The sequence below is a fragment of the Talaromyces marneffei genome, chromosome 7 (genome assembly GCF_009556855.1).
Source record: "Talaromyces marneffei chromosome 7, complete sequence".
In the NCBI taxonomy this organism is placed as follows: domain Eukaryota; kingdom Fungi; phylum Ascomycota; class Eurotiomycetes; order Eurotiales; family Trichocomaceae; genus Talaromyces; species Talaromyces marneffei.
In genome coordinates, this window is record NC_072354.1 from 1,359,524 (window position 1) to 1,383,400 (window position 23,877).

General features: G+C 48.1%; 7 protein-coding genes across 7 annotated transcripts; 6 read left to right on the forward strand and 1 right to left on the reverse strand.

The window, feature by feature from the left end:
- Positions 1-630: 630 nt before the first annotated feature.
- Positions 631-4,783, forward strand: EYB26_009141 (uncharacterized protein; the record flags this gene model as incomplete). Its single annotated transcript, XM_054268391.1, has 3 exons — positions 631-3,346; positions 3,402-4,665; positions 4,726-4,783. The coding sequence occupies 3 exons, from the start codon at positions 631-633 to the stop codon at positions 4,781-4,783; spliced, it is 4,038 nt and encodes a 1,345-aa protein (XP_054124366.1).
- Positions 4,784-5,346: 563 nt separating this feature from the next.
- Positions 5,347-8,556, forward strand: EYB26_009142 (uncharacterized protein; the record flags this gene model as incomplete). Its single annotated transcript, XM_054268392.1, has 2 exons — positions 5,347-5,543; positions 5,610-8,556. The coding sequence occupies 2 exons, from the start codon at positions 5,347-5,349 to the stop codon at positions 8,554-8,556; spliced, it is 3,144 nt and encodes a 1,047-aa protein (XP_054124367.1).
- Positions 8,557-8,822: 266 nt separating this feature from the next.
- On the forward strand, positions 8,823-9,831 carry EYB26_009143 (uncharacterized protein; the record flags this gene model as incomplete). The annotated part of the gene is made up of 3 exons (XM_054268393.1): positions 8,823-8,955; positions 9,009-9,090; positions 9,150-9,831. The coding sequence occupies 3 exons, from the start codon at positions 8,823-8,825 to the stop codon at positions 9,829-9,831; spliced, it is 897 nt and encodes a 298-aa protein (XP_054124368.1).
- Positions 9,832-10,320: 489 nt separating this feature from the next.
- On the forward strand, positions 10,321-11,757 carry EYB26_009144 (uncharacterized protein; the record flags this gene model as incomplete). Its single annotated transcript, XM_054268394.1, has 3 exons — positions 10,321-10,580; positions 10,655-10,828; positions 10,884-11,757. 3 exons carry the CDS (start codon positions 10,321-10,323, stop codon positions 11,755-11,757), a joined length of 1,308 nt encoding a protein of 435 aa, XP_054124369.1.
- A 508-nt stretch (positions 11,758-12,265) lies between these two features.
- Positions 12,266-13,646, forward strand: EYB26_009145 (uncharacterized protein; the record flags this gene model as incomplete). The annotated part of the gene is made up of 5 exons (XM_054268395.1): positions 12,266-12,286; positions 12,346-12,391; positions 12,448-12,551; positions 12,610-12,723; positions 12,783-13,646. The coding sequence occupies 5 exons, from the start codon at positions 12,266-12,268 to the stop codon at positions 13,644-13,646; spliced, it is 1,149 nt and encodes a 382-aa protein (XP_054124370.1).
- Positions 13,647-14,022: 376 nt separating this feature from the next.
- Positions 14,023-16,304, forward strand: EYB26_009146 (uncharacterized protein; the record flags this gene model as incomplete). The annotated part of the gene is made up of 4 exons (XM_054268396.1): positions 14,023-15,369; positions 15,422-15,709; positions 15,766-15,979; positions 16,042-16,304. The coding sequence occupies 4 exons, from the start codon at positions 14,023-14,025 to the stop codon at positions 16,302-16,304; spliced, it is 2,112 nt and encodes a 703-aa protein (XP_054124371.1).
- Positions 16,305-16,877: 573 nt separating this feature from the next.
- Positions 16,878-23,204, reverse strand: EYB26_009147 (uncharacterized protein; the record flags this gene model as incomplete). Its single annotated transcript, XM_054268397.1, has 2 exons — positions 16,878-17,354; positions 17,409-23,204. The coding sequence occupies 2 exons, from the start codon at positions 23,202-23,204 to the stop codon at positions 16,878-16,880; spliced, it is 6,273 nt and encodes a 2,090-aa protein (XP_054124372.1).
- Positions 23,205-23,877: the final 673 nt, after the last annotated feature.

Here is a 23,877-nt window from a genome sequence, read left to right on the forward strand (position 1 = left end):
ATTCCTGAGAATTGTATCAATTCTTAGTTCACGTACTCTTTCTTCAGCATAGAACCACACAGTGCCTCTAGCAAACATTACTGTTGTTCTAGGCACGCGTCGGTTGAGCTTATGGACTGTTGGTTCTGATCTTACAATACGTATGACATACCGCCATGACGTTGCTCCTATCGAGGGACTTCTCGCTGGCTGCAAAGAGGGGCTTTCCAAATGGTCTTTTGTACAATGTCGCTGCGCTGGACCCCGTTGAGGCAAAGAATTTCCAGATAATATTGAGTTGTCATCAGGTTAAACATGTATGTGTGTTTGTATGAAAGCATCCACCTGTTTGGCGGGCTGGCTGAGCAGATGAGATGAATGGAAGTTTCCTAGTGGATGGGGTCGACCCAAATTATCCTCTCTTCCAAGGGAAAAATGTCTATTCTGACCTCACTACTCACGACGATTGGCGGACAGCCACCAACCAACCGCCTTCTCTTTTTTTCTTCATAGCTTGATTCACGGCTCAGATTTTCGTCTTTGTCTTTCGCTTTCGTTGTTGTTCAGTTTGAATTTTGATTCACAGCGCAGTAAAGTTAGAACAAGGGTTTGGCCTCCCGTTGCTTTTTTTTAGGGCTTGAGCCGTCGACCATGTCGGAAAATGCTAGTGTTTCTAGTGGCCAACCCCAGACATTAGCGACCACCACCACCGCAAGCAATGAGGGAACATCAACAGCAACAACAACATCGCCATCACCACAAGGCTTGTCTGTGCCATCGGGCACGAACAAAGAGGATCGGCTTTTCCCCTCAGCGGTAATCACCAACGACGAGCCACGCCAAACCTACTTCTCGGACCGATTAAAGTCAAGCTCTACGTCGTGCGTTAACGAGCTCGGCGTAAGCGACAATGCAGTGCAAAATTCTACCAACGCCGCCTCCGTGCAACCGGAATCGAAACGAATGTCATTCGCCTCGCTACGTTCGTTAGGTTCGGTAAGCATTGCCGGCTCTGTGACTGGCCCTCATGATCTTGCAGCAGCGGCTACCTCCAACGAAGACTCTCAAAAGACGACTTCGGGCTATACAAGGTCATCAGTTTCATCTGCAGATTTCCCCGCCGCCTTTCGATCCGGTCACGCTTTGTCAAGTTTGAATCATCCTTCTCATGGATTACCAACAACCCGGAACGAAACACCCTCCGAGGGACGGCGATTGTCTCGACCAAGACGTTCATCAAGCAGAGCTCCGAGAAGGCTAAGCGGTAGTACTGCTGCGAGCTCTGCTAGCGAAGCAGAACCTCGCCCGCCTTATATCGGTAGAATTGGCGTTTGCGCTCTTGATGTCAAGGCACGCAGCAAGCCGAGCCAAAACATTCTGACCCGACTGCAATCAAAGGGTGATTTGGACGTGATCGTCTTTGGTGATAAAGTGATATTAGACGAAGCAGTTGAAAATTGGCCAGTATGCGATTTCTTGATTGCTTTCTTTTCCGATGGCTTTCCACTTGATAAGGCGATAGCATACGCGAAATTGCGAAAGCCTTTCTGCGTGAACGATTTGCCGATGCAAAAGATTCTATGGGACCGCAGACTCTGTCTCAAGGTCTTGGATCAAATGGGTATACCCACGCCTAGGAGAGTCGAGGTCAATCGCGATGGCGGCCCCGTGTTAGAATCAACCGAACTCGCTCAGCATCTCTACCACCTGACCGGCGTGAAGCTTCAAGGCCCAGAAGATGGTGTTGGCGGCGGAGCTGTCAAGTCCCAATCGATATCGTTATCTGAAGATGGAGAGACACTTATAGTTGACGGTCAAACCATTCGAAAACCTTTCGTCGAGAAGCCTGTGAGTGGTGAAGATCACAATATTCACATCTACTTTCCCAAAGATCAACAATACGGCGGAGGTGGAAGACGCCTTTTCAGGAAGGTTGGAAACAAGAGCTCAGAATATGATCCCAATCTTGTGGTACCCCGATCTATCACGGAGAAAGGCACTAGTTATCTCTATGAGCAATTCTTGAGGGTTGATAATGCTGAAGACGTCAAAGCATATACGGTCGGACCCGATTTCTGTCACGCAGAGACTCGCAAGTCTCCAGTTGTAGATGGAGTTGTGCGGAGAAATACTCACGGAAAAGAGTTGCGATACATTACCAACCTAACAAAGGAAGAAGCTGCCATGGCGGCCAAGATTTCAAATGGTTTTGGTCAGCGAATCTGTGGTTTCGACATGCTTCGTGTTGGAGATAGAAGCTATGTCATCGACGTGAATGGCTGGAGTTTCGTCAAGGATAACAACGATTACTATGACAAGTGTGCAAAGATACTCAGAGAAATGTTCTTGAATGAGAGACGCAGACGGGACAGAAATCTCGAACAATCCGAACCTCCCTCTCCGGATCCTGTCTCGTCCATGAGAAGCGTTTCGGGCTCCCATCGCAGCTCCCTCAAGACCATTTTGAAGTCGCCAAGTATGTCTAGGATACACGGCTCACCGCAAGCCCCTAGGGATCATTCCGTGCCCCCAGACATCATCAGCCCAACGTCAGGACCTGCTGGAGAAATGATAAAAGCTTCAATGTCCCAGTCTCGGGAAGAACTTTCACTACCAGAAAGCGGCAGTGCCTCAGCGACCCATTCCCCAGCGCTATCAATCGCGAATGAAGAAGAAATTGTGCCGTTACCGGCTTCCAAACATTCCTGGAAGCTAAAGGGTATGGTGGCCGTTATACGCCACGCTGATCGAACCCCCAAACAAAAGTTCAAGTTCACATTTCACAGTCAACCGTTTGTTGACCTCCTTCGAGGTCATGAAGAAGAAGTTGTTATCAAAGGTGAAGCTGCTCTTGCAAGTGTGGCTGCAGCTGTTCGAGTGTCAATGGAGCAGGGACTGGAGGATATGGACAAGCTTAAACTTCTCAAGGTATCACTAGAGAAAAAAGGTAACTGGCCAGGGACGAAAGTTCAGATTAAACCGATGTTCAGAAAGAGAAGGCCAGAAGAGATGTCAGGAGGGATAGAACCACCAAGCTCTCCTCAGGTTAAGAACGCTCCCCTTCCAGAAGACCCAGCTACAGCATCTCAGGAATCGCCATCCGACAGCGAGAAGCTTGCACGATCGCAAACCCGGAGTGACTCTATTTCGGGCCCTACATTTTCTCGATTCTCTGCCGCTGAAAATGATCTGATCTTGGATAAACTTCAATTGGTCATTAAGTGGGGAGGGGAACCTACACATGCTGCTCGGTATCAAGCCCAGGACTTGGGTATGACTATGAGAGATGACTTGAAACTCATGAACAAAGAAGCTCTCAATGATGTCCGCATTTTCACTAGCTCGGAACCGAGAGTTAGTACAAGTGGTAAGTGCAATCCTACTTTCTATCTTGAAGTGCTTTTTGGTCTAACTCTTAATAGCACAAATCTGGGCTTGTTCCTTCTTGGATGAGAAAGAGCTTCCAGAAGACTTCATTCAAGTGCGAAAAGATCTATTAGATGATTCTAATGCAGCTAAAGATGTTATGGACAAAGTGAAGAAGAAACTGAAACTCTTGCTTCGAGAAGGATCCGCACCATCTCAATTCACCTGGCCAAAAGACAACTTTCCAGAGCCATCTGTAGTCCTTGCCACTGTGGTGCAACTGATGAAATATCACCGCGTCGTGATGCGACACAATTTCCATCGGCTTGCACGTTCTGATATTGTTGATGTTCCTGGAAACCCGCCTAAGAACCCTGACAGCCCGTCCGTGGATTCGATACAAGGTCGTTGGTGTACGGGTGAAGATGCCGAGTTGTTCAAAGAGAGATGGGAGAAACTCTTTGCAGAATTCTGCGATACAGAAAAAGTCGACCCTAGCAAGATTTCAGAGCTTTATGACAGTATGAAGTTTGACGCACTACACAATCGTCAATTCTTGGAGTGGGTTTTCATACCTCCTGACGGCTTTAAAGTCAAGGAGCAGAGCGGATTACCATCACAACAACTCATCGAAAGCGACAAGTTCGAAGAAAAGACCGATAATGGCACGTTGGCCGAGATAATCAGTTTCAAGAAGAGAGCTTTGAGCATTGTGGAGTCCCGACGTTTTGGACGCTTGGAAGACGCCTACGATAACTACTTCAAGCTGCATGGCAATCCAAACTCCAAACGAAAAAAATCCGATGAGCGCCTTGTTAAACTACGAGAGTTGTACAAATTGGCCAAGGTCCTTTTCGACTACATCACGCCTCAGGAATATGGAATCAAGGATAGCGAGAAATTGGAAATTGGACTGCTTACCTCGTTGCCATTACTGCGAGAAATTGTCCGCGATCTTGAAGAAGTCCAAGCATCGCCTGACGCCAAGTCATTTTTCTATTTCACCAAGGAGTCGCACATCTACACTTTGTTGAATTGCATTCTTGAAGGCGGTATTCAAACCAAGATCAAACGAAGGGCAATTCCAGAGCTCGATTACTTGTCACAGATTTGCTTCGAGCTCTACGAAGCCAAAGATAGCGAGACAGATACATTCTCGTACTCCATTCGAATCTCCATCAGCCCTGGATGCCACGCCTTTGACCCACTGGATGTCCAATTAGATTCTCGCCATGCTATTGGGTGTGCTCCTCGCAGAAGTCTAACTGCGCATCAGGATTGGAAAGAAGTAATTGAGACTCTGAAAGCGAAGTTTGACACGTAAGTTCCGATCCTTTACAATGACACTTAGGAATATTGATTAGCTGACTTATGACACAGAGTAAAACTACCGAAGAGCTTCATTGCGGTCAATCTCAGTGACAAGCATGCTTATTGAGAAGGTGGAGTACTAGGTATGGTTTCGAGGAAACGCATGTCGGATTGATCTGTTTGTCGTTATCATAGATTGGTTGAAGTTTGTAGATTGTCTAAACAGTAAATACAACATAGATAATTGACAATTGCTCAATTAATCCTTCGGTTTGCTGCGAAAGATCAGAGTCCGATATAAATGCGAGATATACTGGTAGAGTCGAGACACGGGAGCACTTGGCAAGCCGAGAGTACCGCCCTGGCCAACCCTGCAGGTTATCCGCAATCAGGCTGAGTATTAAGAAAGCTACTCGGGACATCATTGTTATGTGAATGCAAGATACACCGTGATGATATTTTCCATCCTCGACCGACCTATTTCGGTCTAGAGTCGACTCTATTCTATCAAAAAAAGGTCATGCGGGACCGCGGTCAAAACACGCCTCGATGATAGCTTCCTCCTATTCAGGCTCAACCTCCTGTTGATATGGGCACTTACAATGACCCTGCTGCCACAGCATAGCACTCCATACTCTGACAACAATCCATGAAAAATACGAAAACATTGATTCGCCCTTCGTTCCCTCCATGCTCCTCACCCCGCGAACATACCAGCTCTCCCAAGAAGATACAGGTCGATGGAGCCGAACCTCCGATAACATCCACCTGTCACCTCGATTCCATACATTGATAGGGTGGCGCGCTGATAAAGCTGAAGCTGTACGAGCATATAAAATGCTGTTGGTGCATCAGTCAGGATACGTGCGTGTTGGAGAAGTTGTGAGGTTCGTTCTTGTCCACTATGGAAATAATATTGCACATGCTAATCTGATCTCTTGGGTTTGTTGCAGATACACGTTGACATATACGCCTTCCCTAGACCAGATTCTTCCGACGCCTACGGAGCTTCATGTAAAAGTGAAGAATACTTCTGCCATTCCACTACGAGCCGCGTACCTTCACGGACCATATACCCTTTACACGGCATGCTATCCGTCTGAATTCGATCCTAATCAACAATACCATGATAGCGAGATAAAAGGCATTCCTCAATACGAGCCATACTTAAAGGCTGGCGGTAGCTGGACCGCGACGATTCCCGTGCCTGAAGAGACGCGACTGACCGTCCCCGGGGCTAGACATGGAAACCACAGCGGTAGCAACCTGGGTTCGGACAGTGATGACGAACCAAGGAGAAGGAGCATAACATGGGTTATTGAGATTACATCGCAGGTGATATTCTCTAGCTCAGCGGCAGTCCATTTTGAGCTGCTGGTTGGTCGTGATCCGAAATCACTTGAGTTTGGCATCAACGGCTCCTTGACGTCTTCCGGTATGCCTCCACCGGCCCATATCAATGAGCACCAAACCTTGCGGAAGGGGGGGGATGGCGAAGCTCCAGTCATTGCTACAAAGGGCGTCTTTTCGAAATCAGTCAAGTTGGTGTTTGATGATATTAAGAGTCTTTGGAATAGGCCCGAATGCTCCACGTTTAGAGAACGGGAGGAGATCAATTCGAAGTTGATATCGCTATCGAATCAGCCACGTAGCCAGCATGTAATGCACGCAACGAGTTTATCATCTCGACTGGAACGCAATGGACCCATTCAAAAAAAGAGACGCATCCATCTTGTTATATTGACCCATGGATTGCATAGTAACCTTGGAGCTGATATGCTGTATCTAAAGGAGAGCATTGACGCTGCTGCCGAGGAAGCCAAAAGGGCGAAAAAGGACTCCACCGAATGTCAAGCGGGCTCAGACCATGAAACTAGAAGCGATGAAGAGGAAGACGAGGAAGTCATTGTCCGAGGATTTCCGGGTAATGTTACACGTACAGAACGTGGAATTCAGTATCTCGGGAAACGGCTTGCTAAATACGTGCTTCTTATGACATACCCGGATCAGCCATACCTACCGACCAAGAAGAAAAAGCGAAAGAACAATCCAAACTCTAGCCCGGGAACCGAGATAGATTATAACCCTTGGGACATTCGTCCGTCCGATTGTCAAGTTACAAGCATCAGCTTCATTGGGCATTCGCTCGGGGGTCTTATACAGACTTATGCGATTGCTTATATCCAGAAACACTCGCCTGAATTCTTTGAGCGGATCAAGCCAATCAACTTTGTGGCCCTTGCTACACCTTTTCTTGGACTCAGCAACGAGAATCCCGTCTACGTACGTTTTGCTCTAGATCTGGGGCTAGTCGGCAAGACAGGACAGGATCTTGGTCTAAGTTGGATGTCTCCTAAAGTTCGAAGTAGATGGGACGCTATTATAAGCAAGTTTGCAGGTAGTTCGAGCCCATCACAGCAGGAACAAGCACCAGCTTCCAAACCATTGTTACGGATATTACCTGCTGGTCCAGCTCATCAAGTTCTACAGCGCTTCAGAAACCGCACAGTTTACTCAAATGTGGTAAATGACGGTATCGTGCCATTACGCACCTCCTGCTTGCTCTTCCTTGACTGGAGAGGCCTGGATCGAGTTCAAAAAGCACGAAGAGGAAACGGCCTTGTAGGCACCATGGCAGAATGGGGTTGGGCCGAACTTACTGGGGCCAATTCAGTCTCGCCAACTGCCCAACATCATCAGCATCACCGCTCTCAATCGAATATATCTGCAGTCGATGGGATACAAGCTCAGTATCACTCTGTTGAAGAAGTTTCAATACCAAACTCGCATGGTCAAGCTAGTCCCACTCTTCTTCAATTACCATCACCAATGCCAGACCATAACCTAGAAGAAACCCCGATTCAAGCAGTACCAGAACCAATATCGCCAGTGAGCACGGGCTCGGATTCCAGAGAGCATCCATCGTCACCTAATCCCTTTAATCACTTTTTTGGAATGTTCCAATCTAAACAGTCTAAAGGCTCTTCTTCTAGCAAAAAGAGCACTAAGATTATTCGAAGGAGTCAAACACTCGCACCTTCCGGCGAATCTACGGATAATATGAACTCTATAGAGTCATATCCTCCAATTGTCAGGGGTAACTCACTATATGACGACGAAGATCTCAGTGCTCCTCCCCGGACCACCATTTTTGAATCTGCTGGTGACGTTCTCAGACCTCCTTTGCCTCCAACCGAGTTCATTATAGACCCAACATCAAGGCCGCGGACTATCTTCCATGATCGTATATATCACCCGGAGGATATACCACCTCCTATCTGGAAAAAGCGAAGCGTGATACTCAGTGGTTCACGTGGGTCCAACAACGACAAGGACGTCGATATCGAACAAGCGGCCACCCAAGGATATAAAGGAAGCGGCTTGAGAGTCGAAGAAAAAATTGCCAGAGCTTATCACCAAGGACTTTCATGGCGTAAAGTCCTCGTACGAATGGAGCCTGATGCACATAATAACATCATTGTCCGACGCATGTTCTCCAACGCCTACGGCTGGCCCGTTGTCAAGCATATGGTTGACAACCATTTCGGTAACACCTATTCCGCCCGAACAGATGACGCATTGGAATCCAACCGCGAAAGAGCAAAACCTCTTGATGTCCAAGTGACAGAGTCGGGCGAGGAGACGTTTGGTCAATCCAATACATCTTCTCACCAGCAACAACTGCCGTTTCGCCATTATGCTAGTCTGCCTCCGGAGATTGACAGGCAAGGACATTCGTCGGAGGCTTCTGAACATGATGGTGCAGCAACTAGACTTGCCGATATAGGCAGGCAATCGAGTCGAAAGTCGACAGACTCTGCAATGTGGACTGATCGGTACTTTTCAGGGGGGGATTCTGCGTCTGAGGGGCAGAGTGATCATGAAGAGCAGTTGGCCTAGAGCATGTGGCGACTCTGCACAGTGTTTGTTGATTAATGTAACGAGGACACGATTCCAGCTATGTATATAGGTAGAATGTTTCATATTGAACTAGTAGTATATAGTTAATGGTAATTCAGCTGATTGTACATCATGGATGCTTAATTGACTCAATAATGCTTGTAGGTATTATTGTGTATAGTTAACTAGTGGATATTTCCAAGATCTTACCGCTCTTTAACCCCTCCAACATACGTCATCCTCCATCGTGGTCTCAAGAGTCAACAATGTCACAATCAACTGCACACTCCCCCAATCTGAGGGAAATACACGATGTCCTCATCGAGATTGCCTTCGAGGCTGGCAAGGTGATCACCAACAGCCTGCCAACAATCACTTCGACGGACTCAAAGAAGAACAGTACATATCTACCCCACCATGAACGACGGTCGTATACTGATTAGGGGTGACAGGCTCGGATCTGGTCACTGAGTATGACAAAGCTGTCGAGGCCATGGTTTCTACGAGACTGAAAGCCAAGTATCCCAATTATGAGTAAGTAATTCCACCAGCTAACCAAGGGAATCGGTATCTAATATGAGGGGAATGGATAGCTTCCACGGAGAAGAAACCTACTCTCCCGACCACCCCCTAACTGATAACCCAACCTTCATCGTCGACCCCATCGACGGCACCACCAATTTCGTACACGGCTTCCCCAGTTCCTGCATCTCGCTGGGTTTCGCAATTGATCGCAAACCCGTCGTCGGGGTCGTCTACAACGCTTTTACCTCGACGTTATACTCCGGTATCAAGGGACAGGGCGCTTTCCTCAATCGCACGACGCCTTTGCCGTTGAAACAGGGCGATAAGCTAGAAACATTGGATGGTCTTGACAAAGCCCTGATTGCGTTGGAATGGGGCTCGGAGCGTAGTGGCCCGAACTGGGATGTTAAGCTTAAGACGTTTGCGAGCTTGGGAAAGACGCGTGAAGCTGGCGGTGCCATGGTTCATTCGATAAGGAGTCTGGGCTCAGCTGCATTGAATATCTGCGCTGTTGCGTCGGGGGTTCTGGATTTGTATTGGGAAGGGGGTTGTTGGGCTTGGGATGTTTGTGCTGGATGGATCATTCTGGAGGAAGCCGGTGGGATTATGGTGGGTGGGAATCAGGGGGATTGGACACCGGCTATTGATGGAAGAGTGTATACGGCTGTTCGTCCGTCGCCTGATGGTAAAGGGCAGAAGGAACTTGTTGAGGAACTTTGGGGTCATGTACATGGGCGGCTGGAGTATTGATCTTGCTGATGTATAAAAGGGACACTGATATGGCGCATGAAAACACACCTAGTTCATAGAATATCTAAAAGAACATACACGTCTTGTTCTCTGCTCCTGTGCAGTTTCGTGATACTAGCATGTACCCGTGTACATGTACATGTATTGATATATGCCCTGATTGGTCATCGATAGATGTCCCTGATTCGACAATAAACTCAAGTAGAACGATAACCTAAGCGGCCAAACATGCCCATTTCTCAAATAAACCTCAATGAAGGATAATCGATTCATCAAGGCAACCAACCTCTTTGAATAAATAGGTACCTATCGTACTGTTTGATCACGTTGTCTGTCGCTGTCTGATAGGGTGCGCCACCAGTCGTACACTATCGCCTCATTGTCCGAGCAACGTGTGCAGCATTTCAAAACTTACTATCTAGGCAATCATCAAATTTACCAGGCTCAGACAGCTAGTTTAATTTAGAGGTAGTAAGAAGACAAGATAAGATGTCTCTCAGAACACAAACACATTCCGGTGTTCAGTCCAGATCCTCTACAAGAAGGGGTCATGAAGGTCACTCCAATCACGTTGATCCAGAAGAAGAGCATCCTGATTCATCAAGACGGCATCGCAAAACGGGAGAGAAGCGCATTTCGCGTCATGGGAAACGGCATAGATCTTCTTGGATGCATTTTGGTGGACGAACCGAGCCGCTGGTGTTGTTGACGACAGTGACAAAGAGTAACCAGCCAGCCTCGTATACAAGGTATACATCCCAAGACCGAAGATCTGCTCCTACAAATATTTTGTATGTTTGATCAATGCTGACGCTCAATCTAGACATCACAATCCCGAATCACCTAGGCATACAACACAAGACACAGGTCTGTCAAAGAGTTCAACCAACTCCAGCACACGTAGGTCACAGAAAAAGACACCTACTAGCAGTATACTTTCGTTATTCTTTGGTCCTGTAACCCCCCAACCAGCAAAGTCAGTCAAGCCGGTCAAGAAGTATGTATCAACTCAAGCCCACCTGTCAATAAGAGACAAGCTGATTTCAAGACAGAATAACCTGCATAAGCTGTTTGTCAGACGACATACCAGCCATAAAAGCGGGAAAACTGGCATGTTCCCATTACATGTGCTATTCATGTCTTCGACGACTGTTCACTCTGTCCATGACCGATCCCCAGCAACATATGCCGCCCAGATGCTGTACTCAGGACCACATCCCGAGTAAGTATATTGAGCTTCTATTTGATCGCGATTTCAAGATCAAATGGAACTCGAAATACGAGGAATACACGGCAAAGGACAGATATTACTGTCCCTCTCAGCGTTGCGGGAAATGGATCAAACCAAGCAATGTCATCAAAGACCAACACGGGAAGCCAAAATATGGGCGATGTTCTCACTGCAGGATAAAAGTATGTTGCATTTGTCGCGGTAGATGGCATGGTAGTCGGGGAGAATGCCCCAAGGACGAAAATGTCCAGAAACTAGAAGCAATGGCCAAGGAAAACGGCTGGCAGCGATGCTACAATTGCTCTTCGATTGTGGAGCTGAAAGATGGCTGTAACCACATGACATGCAGATGCAAGGCTGAGTTCTGCATGAGATGTGCCGCGAAATGGAAGACGTGTGATTGTCCATGGTTCAACCATGATGTCCCTGAACATGAGCAACCGGTCGAATTTGACGAAGCTGCTGTTTGGTATACTGACAGTGACGATGGTGATGATGAAGACGTCAACGGCTGGATACGACGTGTGGTTGGTGAGCCTGCATATCGTCGACAAGAAGACTTTGCGCAGCAATATATTCTGCATCAAGTCATTCGTTATCGGAATGAGTTTCACCCGGGAATAATGGAAGCGGAGGCTCAACCGCATCCAGGGTTAGAGCAGGCTCGGTATATACGGTGGCATGCCATAAGATAGCTATGGAAATTGCAATATCATTTGTCAGTGTGACCCTTTCCGAGGATACATGTTATCCTTGGAGCAGGGAGAGCTTTCGGGGTTCATGTTGCAGCTTTCAATTTATACCATGAAACAATTTCCCTTTGAAAGAAAATTCCGTGTAGAAAAAACCCACTCATACTGGAGGGTCAAGACCCTAGTCAGGGAACCGGCTATTTGGCATGTAGTGTCAAATATAGACTGAATATATCCATAGTGTAAATATGGTGAAAGGATGAAAAATCGAAGATGTAATACTTAGTGACCACTGACCAATAACGGCACAGTATTTCTCCCCACCATAAAAATGTCACAAATCTATATCCAGACAGACGTCGTCCGTTTTATTTTTACTGTCTACACGGACATGGTTTGCATTATATCTGCTGATACTCGTCTTATTCAGCCCATCCTATATTGTCAGGGACTCCGCTCATAATCCAGCAACAGACAGAAACCCGCTATCCGACTCTCGATCTATATCAAAATGCCCACCGAATTAGAGGAGGTAGGTTTTTATATCACAAACTTCTCGGGATAGAATGAGCAACTAACATATATCCCTAGCTCGTAGAGTTCCTCGGCTCTCCAAATCCACAAATCAGGCAGATTGGTATATCTTCAGCCTCTTCATTTGGGAGGTAGATGCACTTACATATATTGATCCAGCTGCTGCAAATCTCACAGTCTTCTCGTCAAGTCAACCTACGCTCTTCAAAAAGGAGAATCTGCAGCCGATCAAAGATTTGAAGATTCTCGTTCGAGATCATCCGGTTTGTTCCATCTTCTTGAATGGTTCGCCCACGACTTGCTAATACAAGAACCTTATAGACCATTGCCAAAGATGCTCTTACAATGTTAATCAACCTTTCTGCAGACGGGCAGATATTGAGATTCCTCGCTGATGACGATGACTTTGTCGAGCTCTTGATCGCCAAAGTCACTGTTCGTTTACTTTCCAACCCTCTGCTGCAACGCACATAACTAACAGTGTACCGCCGCAGAATAAAAACGAGCCAAATGCGGACGACATTGCCATGCTACTGGCAAACCTCGCCAAGGCAGATAGTTTCAGCCGCATCATCTCTCTCACAAGAAAGAAAGCAGATGATGTATCCACCTCAACAAACGCGCTGGACCAATTACTAGACTGCTTCGTCAAAGGAGCCGATGGAGCTTTAAACAAAGCCGCAAACTACGACTATTTAGCGTACGTCTTTGCAGATTTGTCAAAGACGGAGGAAGGTCGTAAATTTTTCACGACAAAACAGGATTATGACGGAGTCATTCCCGTCACGAAGCTGCTTGTTTTCACGGAGCATACGAGCGACATTCGAAGAAGGGGGGTGGCATGGACAATCAAGAATGTTTGCTTCGATGTCCAGTCACACCCTATGCTGATTAGTGAAGAAGAAGACGAGGGTGCAAATCTGCTTCCTTATATCTTACTCCCAATTATGGGACCGGAAGAATACCCCGATGACGAGTCGTCCGAAATGCTACCCGATCTACAATTACTACCCCCCGACAAACGGCGAGAGACAGACAACCAAATTATCCTTGCACATTTAGAGACACTCTTATTGTTAACTACGACTCGTGAAGTGCGCGATAAGATGAGACAGGTGCAGGTTTATCCCATTATTCGGGAATGTCATTCTGCTGTTGAGAATGAAGAAGTTCGCGAGGCATGCGATCGGCTCGTTCAAGTCTTGATGCGTGGAGAAGAGGGAGAAGTGAATGAAGCTGAGAGAGAGGCTATGGAGAGGGCTGGAGTGCATACAATGCTTGGACAGCCGAAGAGGATTACGGAAGAGGAAGGGGAAGGGGAGGAAGAAGACGAACAGATAGTGGATATCTTGGCCTAATTAGTCTCATATTTTGAAAAATGACCTGTCAAAATAGAATCATGTTTGAAAGACTGCATCTTCAAGTAGAGAGTTGATTCTTTCTGATCGAGAGACGCCAGCAGATGCCTCAGGCAGAAACACCTGCGGCATTTGTCCGAGCGGACATCTTTGATAAACGTCAAGCTCACCCACCCTCAGCCACACCAACGCCGTGCGACGACAAACCCTCTATTTCCAGCATCTTATGGACGGCAGCATCGATCAGATTTGAGTTGAAAGTGAAGTACGTACAGTTCACTCTTCAACAGCGACAACTCTTATCAAGAGGCTGTCAGTGAGCTGACCTGATTCGCGCCACTGCATCTCAAAACACCACGATCCGTAGCCCATCAACATGACTACCCCCACAGATCCTAAGGCCAGCAGACCGCCGACCGAAAGCGCTCCGATGATGAAAATACGTCGTCCAAGAGCAGCAGATCCCCTCGTGCGGCCCAAGAGGAGACCTCCACCTGGACGACCTGGTACAAATCCCGCGGCAGCGAAGGGTGTGCCAGCTCCAAAACCAATTTCAGCTGGCCCGTCAACTATCAAAAATGCCACGGAACCGACACCGCTTCGATCTCAGCGACCCAATGTACGAGAAGACATGACTGTAAATGGATTCAGCAGCCCGCCACTTTCTACTTTCCAAGACTACCCACTCGTCACCACCAAACGCGCATTACGGGAGGGACTCAAACATCATGTTGCCAAGTTTATTTCGAAGAAGGCCATCGATCCAAGGAATGAGCAGCAATTTACGAGGCCAGTACGATTACAACGTCGCGATCCACGAGCAAAACCTCCAGACCCAGACGCCGTCAAACGCGAAGATGAAAAACCCATCCCATGGGCCATGCGAGATATGACAGAGGCCGAGCGAGCAGAATTTGAAGCTAAGAAAGCTGCGCGAGAGAAAGAGCGAGAAGAAAATCTGGCTCAAATCGCGCCATCAGCAGCCACGGCTCAAAAGCGAACGAATCTACCGAAACCAAAAACCCAGCAAGTCATGAAAGCAGACATGACCGCGGAAGAGATTGCCAAAGCTCGAGTCAAGTATGAAGAGGCTTTGCCGTGGCACATGGAGGATTTTGACAATAAAAATACATGGATGGGCAATTACGAAGCGGCTCTTTCCGAGACCTATGCGATGTTCGTTCTTGAGTCCACTGGCAAAATGAGAATGGTCCCGATCGACAAATGGTACAGATTCAGCGCGAGAAACGCGTTCAAAACGTTGACGATCGAAGAGGCCGAAAAGTTCATGTCGAAGAAGATCAAGGATCCGCGATGGTTCATGGAAAAGCAGCAGGAGGCCGTTCGACAAAAAGAGCTCGACGCGTATGCTAAACAGAGGAAAGTCTATCGAGGCAAGGAGGTATCTGTCGCAGGCCTGGATGGCAACGATATGGACTTTGAAGAGGATAGATTTGCGGATGATGAAGAGGTTGATGCGGGTCTTTTTGAAGAGGACGAGGATACCAAGGCTGCGGAGCAACGTATCAAGCAGGATCAACTGAAAGCTAATGTTTTCAATTTAAAAGAAGAGAAAGATTACGACGAGGAGGAGATGAGAGAGAAGAGGGAAAAGGAAGCCCGCAAAGTTATTGGAAAAAAGGTCCGAAAGGCACTACAGCGACGGGAGAAGAACTTTGATTATAGCAGTGGTTCGGATGTCAATCCCTACTCTGATGAAGAGGTACGCTCAGTCATTTGATGGAGGCATATCGCAATACTAACACAACTTACAGAGTTCCGATGAGGACAGTGACGCCGAAAATGAAAAGGAAGAGGATAAGAAAACCGAAGAAGAAAAGGCTCTTGCCAAGGAGAAGGAGAAAGAATCCGGCGCATCCACAAAAGCGAGCACACCATCTGGCCGTCCGAAGCATACGGATGCCCTCAAAAAAGCGAGCGGCATTGGTCGTAAGCGTATCGGATCTCCCAATCTCTCAGATGCCAGCGGAACGGATACATCTCGCAAGAAGCCCAAACATGCACAGCCTCATTCTATTCCTTCTCCTTCATCTGGCCTAGCTGTAAGCTTCTATCCCTCCTGCTATGTTTATTCAAGCCAGGCTAACAAACGCATCAGCACGGTGCCAAAAAGAGAAACCGACTCGGCGGCCCCGGATCAGGCAGTGATATCGAGGGCGGTGCCCTCTCCGGTGCAGACCTCAGCGACGCCGGTAAACCAAAGAAACTCAAACTCAACCTTTCTCGAGCTGGTACTCCCCTTGGCTCGCGCTCGGGAAGTCCAGCCGCACCTCTCCGCGCCGGAACACCAGAGGGCGGCTCAGCTCTCAAAGGTTCGCCGCTTCCGCTACCCTTCCTCCTCTCATCAAACCCAAATACTAACTCCTCACCACAGGCCCTCTCCGAACCTCAACCCCCCGCCCCTCCATACCTGGCGCCGCAACACCAGCAGGAACAAACACCACATTCCCAACCCCCGCTGAAATCCACGCCGCCATCCCCGCATCCGGAATCGCAAGTCGCGATCTACTCAAAATCTTTCATCCGCGGATTGGCGAATCGAAAGAAAACCATCGCAAATTCATTGCTATTGTCAAGGATGTTGGTGTTTATGGGAAGGAGGACCGGTTGTTGAGACCCGGTGTGCTAAAGGAGTGATCAACCCAATCCAATCCCAACGCAAATTGATCTTGGTGATTGTGGTTTCTTTTTCTGGTCCGTTCTCTTTGCTCATCTTGGTGGATAATTAGGGGATGATAGAGCAATGAAGTTGCTTTTTTTTTCCGGTGCGAGGATCAATGGACCTATGGAATAGATAGCTGTACATCTACTTTTCTCACCTACAACAAACAGTATATGTACTACCGGCACATATCATGACAAGAACCTAGCTGGCTAGTTAGAAGAGATAATATGGCAAGCAGGACAGGATAGCTCAAAGGATATAAAATCAGACTATACTATTTTCTTATTATAAGGTATAGGGAGGTACACAGGGTACTTCTATCTAGTAATAGCATTAACAAAAAGAAAAAAAAAAGATCGATTGAATGCGCCATGACGAAATAAAACCGACCAATTGACATCTAATCAATCAGGTGTATCATACGTATGTAAAAGGCAAAAGGAAAATCATCCATGCATGACATTGACATGAGAAACTGAAAAACCAAAACAAAATCATTACTTTCTTTATCAACTTTAATCCCATTTTTTTATTTTCTAGAAAATTCAAGAAGCTCGTGCGGCGACAACGGCTTCCTTGGGATCTTCATATTTGTCCCAGTTAGCCAACACATTGGCGATACGAGGAGAGCCGGTAAGCCTGTACACGTCCTCGAAGTACTCCTTGGTGATCTCGAAGGGGCGAGCAGTCACGTTAGGAATGTACTTGCCAATCAACTTGCTGGGGTCGATGGTGGTCTTGTTGATCTTCTTGAGCAAGAAGGATCGGAAAGGCTTGACACCAGAGCGCAAGAATGTGCTGTGGAAAGGAACATCGATACCACGTAGAGGAATGGTGGCAAAACCACGCTCCAGGACGATCGGTGTGGGCTTGGCTTCGGTCAGCTTGACACACTCGTGGATGATTTGCACCAAGTGCTCCTTGACATCTTCAAGAGACATTGTCTGCATGAGCGCTTGGATATCGATTTTCTGTGCTTTGAGCACATTCAACAGGTTTGTAAGAGTGTCAAGGGCACGTAGCTAGAAAAAAGGTTAGTAATAGTACCGTAAACAAAGCCATCGGGATACACTTACATCTCCAGCCGCAACGTATTGCATGTTGGCCACGTTGTAGTTGACAATCTCTAGCAACCATCCTGTGACCTCCGAAATGTTCTCAACACAATATTGCAAAGCTTGCTCGTTGAAGGTCTTGGAGATACGGCTAGGATTGACAGCACACATCGAGTAGTTGGAGCGACCTTGTTCGTCACGCTCGACAGCGACTTGCATGGTCAAACCACGGTAGAACACAACAGACACCAGACTCTCAATAGGCATGACCTCGGCAAGAGCGGCCAAAGCCGAGTATTCACCAAGGGAGTGTCCAGCAAAGCTGCTGTCTCTCTGGACGAGGCCCTTGGAGCGCATGTCCTCGAAGCTGGCCTTCTCCATCAGGGTCAATGCAGGCTGAGTGAATTGAGTGGCAGACAAGAGACCCGCGGGAGATCGGTAGGTGTAAGAATTGGTCTTCTCATCGACTTCCTTGAAGATCTTCTCAGATTTGATTGATCCATCGGCATTGACGGTCTCGAAAGTCATCGACATATAGTTCTGACGAATGGCCTTTCCTCGAGGACCACCAAAGTAGATGGTGAGCTCCTTGGGGTTATTCTTCACAATGTCAATGATAGAGAAGCCATAGTTCTCCAAGAAGTGCTTGTCGGCACGGTCCCAGACCTCCTTTGCCACTTCACTGCTAGCATAGAGATCCATACCCATACCTTGTTCCTGAGAACCTTGTCCAGTGAAGACGTACGAGGAAACAGGTTGCTCCACTTCTGCTTCACCTTGCAACACCATCTCTTCGGTATCCTTGTTGCGCACTTCGACCTTGACAATCTTGCGACCCGCAATCATACCAATGTGCTCAAGTTTCACGGCAATGGCATCATTGGGGAGCACCATACCAACAAGGTTGACATGGTAGCTGCGGACACGGCCAATGTTGTTATCGGCAGCCCAGGTCTCAACCAAGCTTCGTACAGCAGCACTTGAATACATTCCATGAGTGATAGTGCCAGGCAATTTAGCATAGGTTGAGAACACACGAGAAACGTGAATCGGGTTATAATCTCCAGACACACGGGCGTAATTCTCATTAGAGGCAGGGGCACGAAGCTCAAGCGGCGTCTTTCCACTAAGAGGAATGGGGTTCTCAAAGTTGACTGGCTGTTCGATGGAGGAACCGTTGCGCTCAAGGTAATCGATGACGGGATTTCCGTGAGACAAACCAGCTTCGTAGTCGACAGAGCCTACTTGGATGATTTCTTTGGTAGGTAGCTCGAGGAGTACCTGACCAATGGTCTGGACGCTGCTGAAGACAGTCTTATTCTTGAAGCGAACAAGACTCTGGAGTCGGAAGGTCAAGGTTTGTCCGAGAAGTTCTACATCAGGCTCGTCCAAGCGGAACCATTCCTTTGAACGAAGAACAGCAATGTCCTTTGTAGATGTTAGGTGCACTTGCATGGGAACCTCGTCTTTGCGCTGGAAAGTGTTCTCGTAGTCGTCATAGGTACCTCTGTACAAGAACTGACTGGTAACATGCATGATGGGCTTACCGTCGCGCTTGATGGTGCCGCAGACTTCAACCATCTTACCAGAATCTTGATTGATAACTGCGTTGATCTGTGCGGTAGTGTCAAGGACATCTCCAACCTTGAGAGGTTCAGCACCGGGAACCATTCTGAAACCGTTGGATAGATGGACCAACTTGAGCAGATCACCGTCAATTCTGCGTGGGAAGATAGGCTTGGTAATGGCCTTCCACCCTACAACAATAGCAAAGTCCATAGGAGCGTAGGTATCTTGACCAGGGCGGTTAACGAAAGCTTCACCGGTGTTGCCAACGGCGTGAACAAAGTCAGCAACGGCCTGAGCTGTAACGGTCTCACGACCACCGTCAAAGATTGCAGTAATAGGAGTATCGAAAGGAACGTTCTTCTCTCCGAACCACGCACGGTAATAAAACTCCTTGATACGATCGTTGCGGTGCTCCATGACCTCACGGATGGGAGCATATCCGGTCTCCGGATGATAGGTGAAGCGGAAAGTCAAGGGGATGACGGTTCCTTCAGCAGTGCGGCCCTCAAACATGGTAAGAGCAATCTCCTTTGGACCAACCATCTTGATCTCAACTGTCTTGACCAATTTCGAAGACTGACTAGGCTCCCTGACACTGATAATGGTCTTCTCAGGGTCTTCGGGAGAAACAATCTCAACATACATTCCTCTTGTTGGAGCGAGCAACCGTTTCAAAGGATTCGTCTCGAATCGTTGACCTTGAACAAAGACTTCTGTAGTGAACAAGGCGTGACGCCATGAGTAGTTCCTGCCGGCAAGGATCTGCATCCAGCTGTCAAGATCAGGAAGAGTTGCAGATGGGGAGCTGGAAAGTCGGTAAGTAGTCTTGTTGCCATCCTGAGACACGGTAAGGCCATCGATTTCAGACTCCTCAGAATGGGGTTGAAGAGATTCTCCACCAAAGTACTCAATGACGGGGAGAGCTTCCTCCTTGCCTGCATAGATGTCGTCAATAAGGGACTTAATATGCCCATTGTGAATGTTATCGAGGATTTCCTTAATAGGTTCATCGACTGTGTTGACGTATTTGACAGCCATAGGGCCCTGTAGAATGGCCGTTCGGCCAACGTCCTGACCGTAAACAGCTTCCAAGTCCTCTGATTGCCAGAGAGAGTCCTTCTTGAACCAGAATTCAAAGTTCTCGTCGAGAGAAGGAACGAATGGCACAGGCTTCTGTCCACGTCGCTGGCAAAGCAATAGGAAATGCTGTACATCCTGGGCGTTGATTAGCTGAGTGGCGGCTTCCGGGTAAGCAGACAGAATTTTGTCAACTGTTGGGTATGGCTGATTGAGCTCAGAGTAGTTCTGGAGAAGAGAGGCCTGACCGTCCGTGGAAGTGAAGCGTCCCTCCACGCGACGAATAAAGTCACCGGTGAGTTTCTTGTGACTCTCGTCGATCCAGCGAGATTCGTGCTTGACATACATCAATTCAACCATACGGTGCACAACCTCAGTGTATGTCATGTCCTCCAGATCCACGGTCTCACCGGCGGCGTTGCGACCGAACCACACCTTCTGGAAATCATCGTTCAGTTTCTTGATGATCCAATCCCTGTTCTTCTTCAATTCAGGCACCCTCTTGGCCTTGTCGAGAGCGAAAATCTTCTTGTCTAACTCGCTCCAGAAGAGCACACCACGAGTAGCGAGTTTGTGGATGGGTTCGCCCATTTCGGACAAAACGGTGATGACACCTCCAGTAGGTTTCTGGTAAGTCTGTTCCCATTGCGCGTCATCAACTCCAGGGGCTGCAGCAATTGCTTTTTTGGCGTTGAGGGAAGTATGGGCTTCCTTTGCAGTCATCATGCGACTGCCAAACATGCAACCATCGAACGGCATAGGGGGATAACCAAACTTGGAAGACCAAGTACCAGTGAGATAAGGATAGGTATCCTCAGAGCCACCGAAGCCACTGCCAGCAACAAGCACGATATTACTGCATTTGCGGATGCGGCTGTACATCGCCAAGATGGGTTGATGGAAATCTTCAAACGAGTGGTGGCCACCACCGCGACCGCCAGTCCACTGAAGGATGACAGGGAATGAGGGATTCGCCTTGGCAATGTTGATAACTTGCTGGATGGCATCGGAAGAACCCGGCTTGAAGGAGATGTGCTTGATGCCTAGAGTTTCAATGTACTCATTGGCGACCTCGATAGACGGCACACCAGCGCCGATTGTGAGACCTTCGATAGGAACGCCATCAGCACGGAGTTTTCCAATCAAGGGAATTTGCCATCCCATTGCACGAGGATTGACATAAATCAAGTTAACGGTTATACCACGACCGGGAGGAATAGCTTTCTCAATTTTGGTGAGCGCTTCCGTCATTGTTTTGGCGTTGTAGTAACCGCCACCTGCCAACTCAATGTGATAACCAGCGTTCATCGTGGCTGCGACGAAGTCCCACGGAACGGTGGTAGGAGTCATACCGGCAACCATGACCGGGGGAACACCCAAAAGTCTGCTCATCTTCGTGTCGACGTATGTCTGACCGACAGAGTTTTTCACGAGACGAGGTCCATGTTCCTTGACCCAATCAACGGCGAACTTGACGGAATGTTCATCGCGGTCGAACAGCTCGGGTTTGTAGCCGACCTCCGCATTTGTGCCATCAAGGGCACCACCAAGAATCACGCGGACGCCAGTGCCATCCTTGTTGCGGTTGGTGAGAACACCCAAGCCCGAAATTCCACCAGGTCCGAAATCAATGATATGAGTAGCGCTGGGGAAAACGGTAGCTTGCTCCCAGTTCACTGGGTCTCGAGTAATCATGCGGACCAACTCGGGAATAATGTTCTTGTCGCCGACAGCTCGGAGATCTTCACCTGTCTTGGTATCGAAAACAGGGACGACGAGGGACTTGCCCGAGATCTCAATTCCTTCAACATCCTCCAAAATCTGGTCATATGCGGAAGCCAAATAGGGGCTGTGGAAAGGAGCTGTGATGGGAAGGAAGCGGTTGACAAATCGAGTCTTCCGCTGAGTGAAAGGCACCCTGTTCTGGTCTAGGCCCGTTGGGGCTTTCACCTTTCGTAGACGCAAATTCAAACCATACAGTGAAATTGGGGGACCTGTGACGACAAAGTTGCGGGCACTATTGACTAGAGAGATAGCAATGTGTCTGTCTTGAGGCAAATGTTGATTGGTGGCGTCGATATGTTCTTGTACAGCTGCGCGTTGGAGGTCGCGGATGGATAACATGGGTGTTGGGGTACCTTCGCCATTCTCAATAGAGTCTTGAAGAGTGGAAGGAGCGAGAGATGTTCGGGGGTAGGCTTGCTGGCTACGGAGACCGATCCAGAAAAGGAGAGTGATGGCATCCTTGGCGGCCTTTGCGAACTCTTCCCATGTCTTTGCGGCAGCAATGGCAGCGGCAGTGACAACGCCCTGCGAGTGACCTGTTGTTCCGCTAATGCGCTCTAAAAGTTCTCCAGGTTGTCTACCCAGAACTTTACAGGTCACCATGTAGTGTGCCAACTGCACTAAACCAATGAGTGGCAGACTAACGGGCGCTGATACTAGGTAATCGGTATCAGGCTGCGAATCGCGGTCGTGAAGCCACTGCAAAATATCCAGTCCTTTGGGGTAGAGCTTCACTGCGTCAGGATCGCGTGAGAGAGATTGAAGTAGTTCCGCTGTAGACGACACCAAATCCTCAACGAATGCCGGGTAGGTGGTGTAAACCTCTCGTAGCTCGTCAAAGTATTCTTCAATGTTACCCTGCCCACCGAAAACAGTATACACGCTAGCACTCTCATCGGCCACGGCGCGGAACAAGGCTGAGTCGTAAGGCTTTGCCGAACGACCTGCAGCTGCACGAGCAGCGTAGTATGCCTTCACAACAGCAATTTTCTTGGCTGATATTCCTGACAATGTGGCGACGACAGCATGAACGTCATTTCCTCGCAGGAAGGCTCGTTCGAATTCATTCAAAACTACTTTCAGCACTTCAACATTCGTGGGGTGAGCGTCCTGGTCACCCTCGTCGACCTCTTGAGCCACATGGCCGACATATCGGGCCACTAGCTCGAGCACTGACGATGGCTCGTCGTCTTGAGCCAATTCATCTGTAGGCGGGGGCAACGACGCATTGAATGTGTCTTTCAATTGCGCAGCCTGAAAGTGTAAAGATGTCGGAACTAGGAAGGAGAATTCGAGAGAGCCATGTGTGAGGATGAGAGGGCGGAGAGATTGAGAGGAGCGAGGAGTATTAATGCCCGTCTGAGGGCCGGTAGATGGTCCGTACATCGCTGATCATGCAAAAACGTAGCAAGTTGAAATTAAAATAAGTGTAATGATAAAATGGAAGAAAAGACTCGATCGTAATACTGAATGCACTTGGTGGTTAGCGAAAAAGGAGCGCAAAGAAGCTTTGAGGAGGGGGAAGCCGTGTGCAATTAAGCAACACTTTTCTGGGGCTTACTCAAATCTTCACAGAGAGCCCCTTCAGCATCCGCCAAAGCTGTTGGAGTCGACTGATGTCCGTAATTATTAATAGTCTTGAAGATAAATTGATAATATGTGAAGAAAGAAGATGTGGATGAAAGGAAGGGTTGCAGGATTGGGAGGATAGATGATGGAGTAGAGAGAGTACGGGAAAAAAGGTTCAGGACGGATAAACCAAAAGGGCAAGTGGCACAGACAGGATGGGATGATGAGCTTACTCACGCTACTGGGACGACTTTGTCTGTCTGGCCTGACAATTCACAATTGCGGCTGCTGAAACCAAGAGACAGAGCCAATGGCCAATAGGGGAAGGGACTACCGGGCAAAAGGATGGGAAGGGGAGGAGGAAAACAGCTCTTTCCTCCTTGTCCTGTTCTTGCCTTTTGAGAAGGTTCGCGCCTGCTGTCCCGATTTATTTTTTTTTCTATGGTTGAGAAAGAAATTTGGAGCTGGTTGAACACCCACAAGCTCCAAT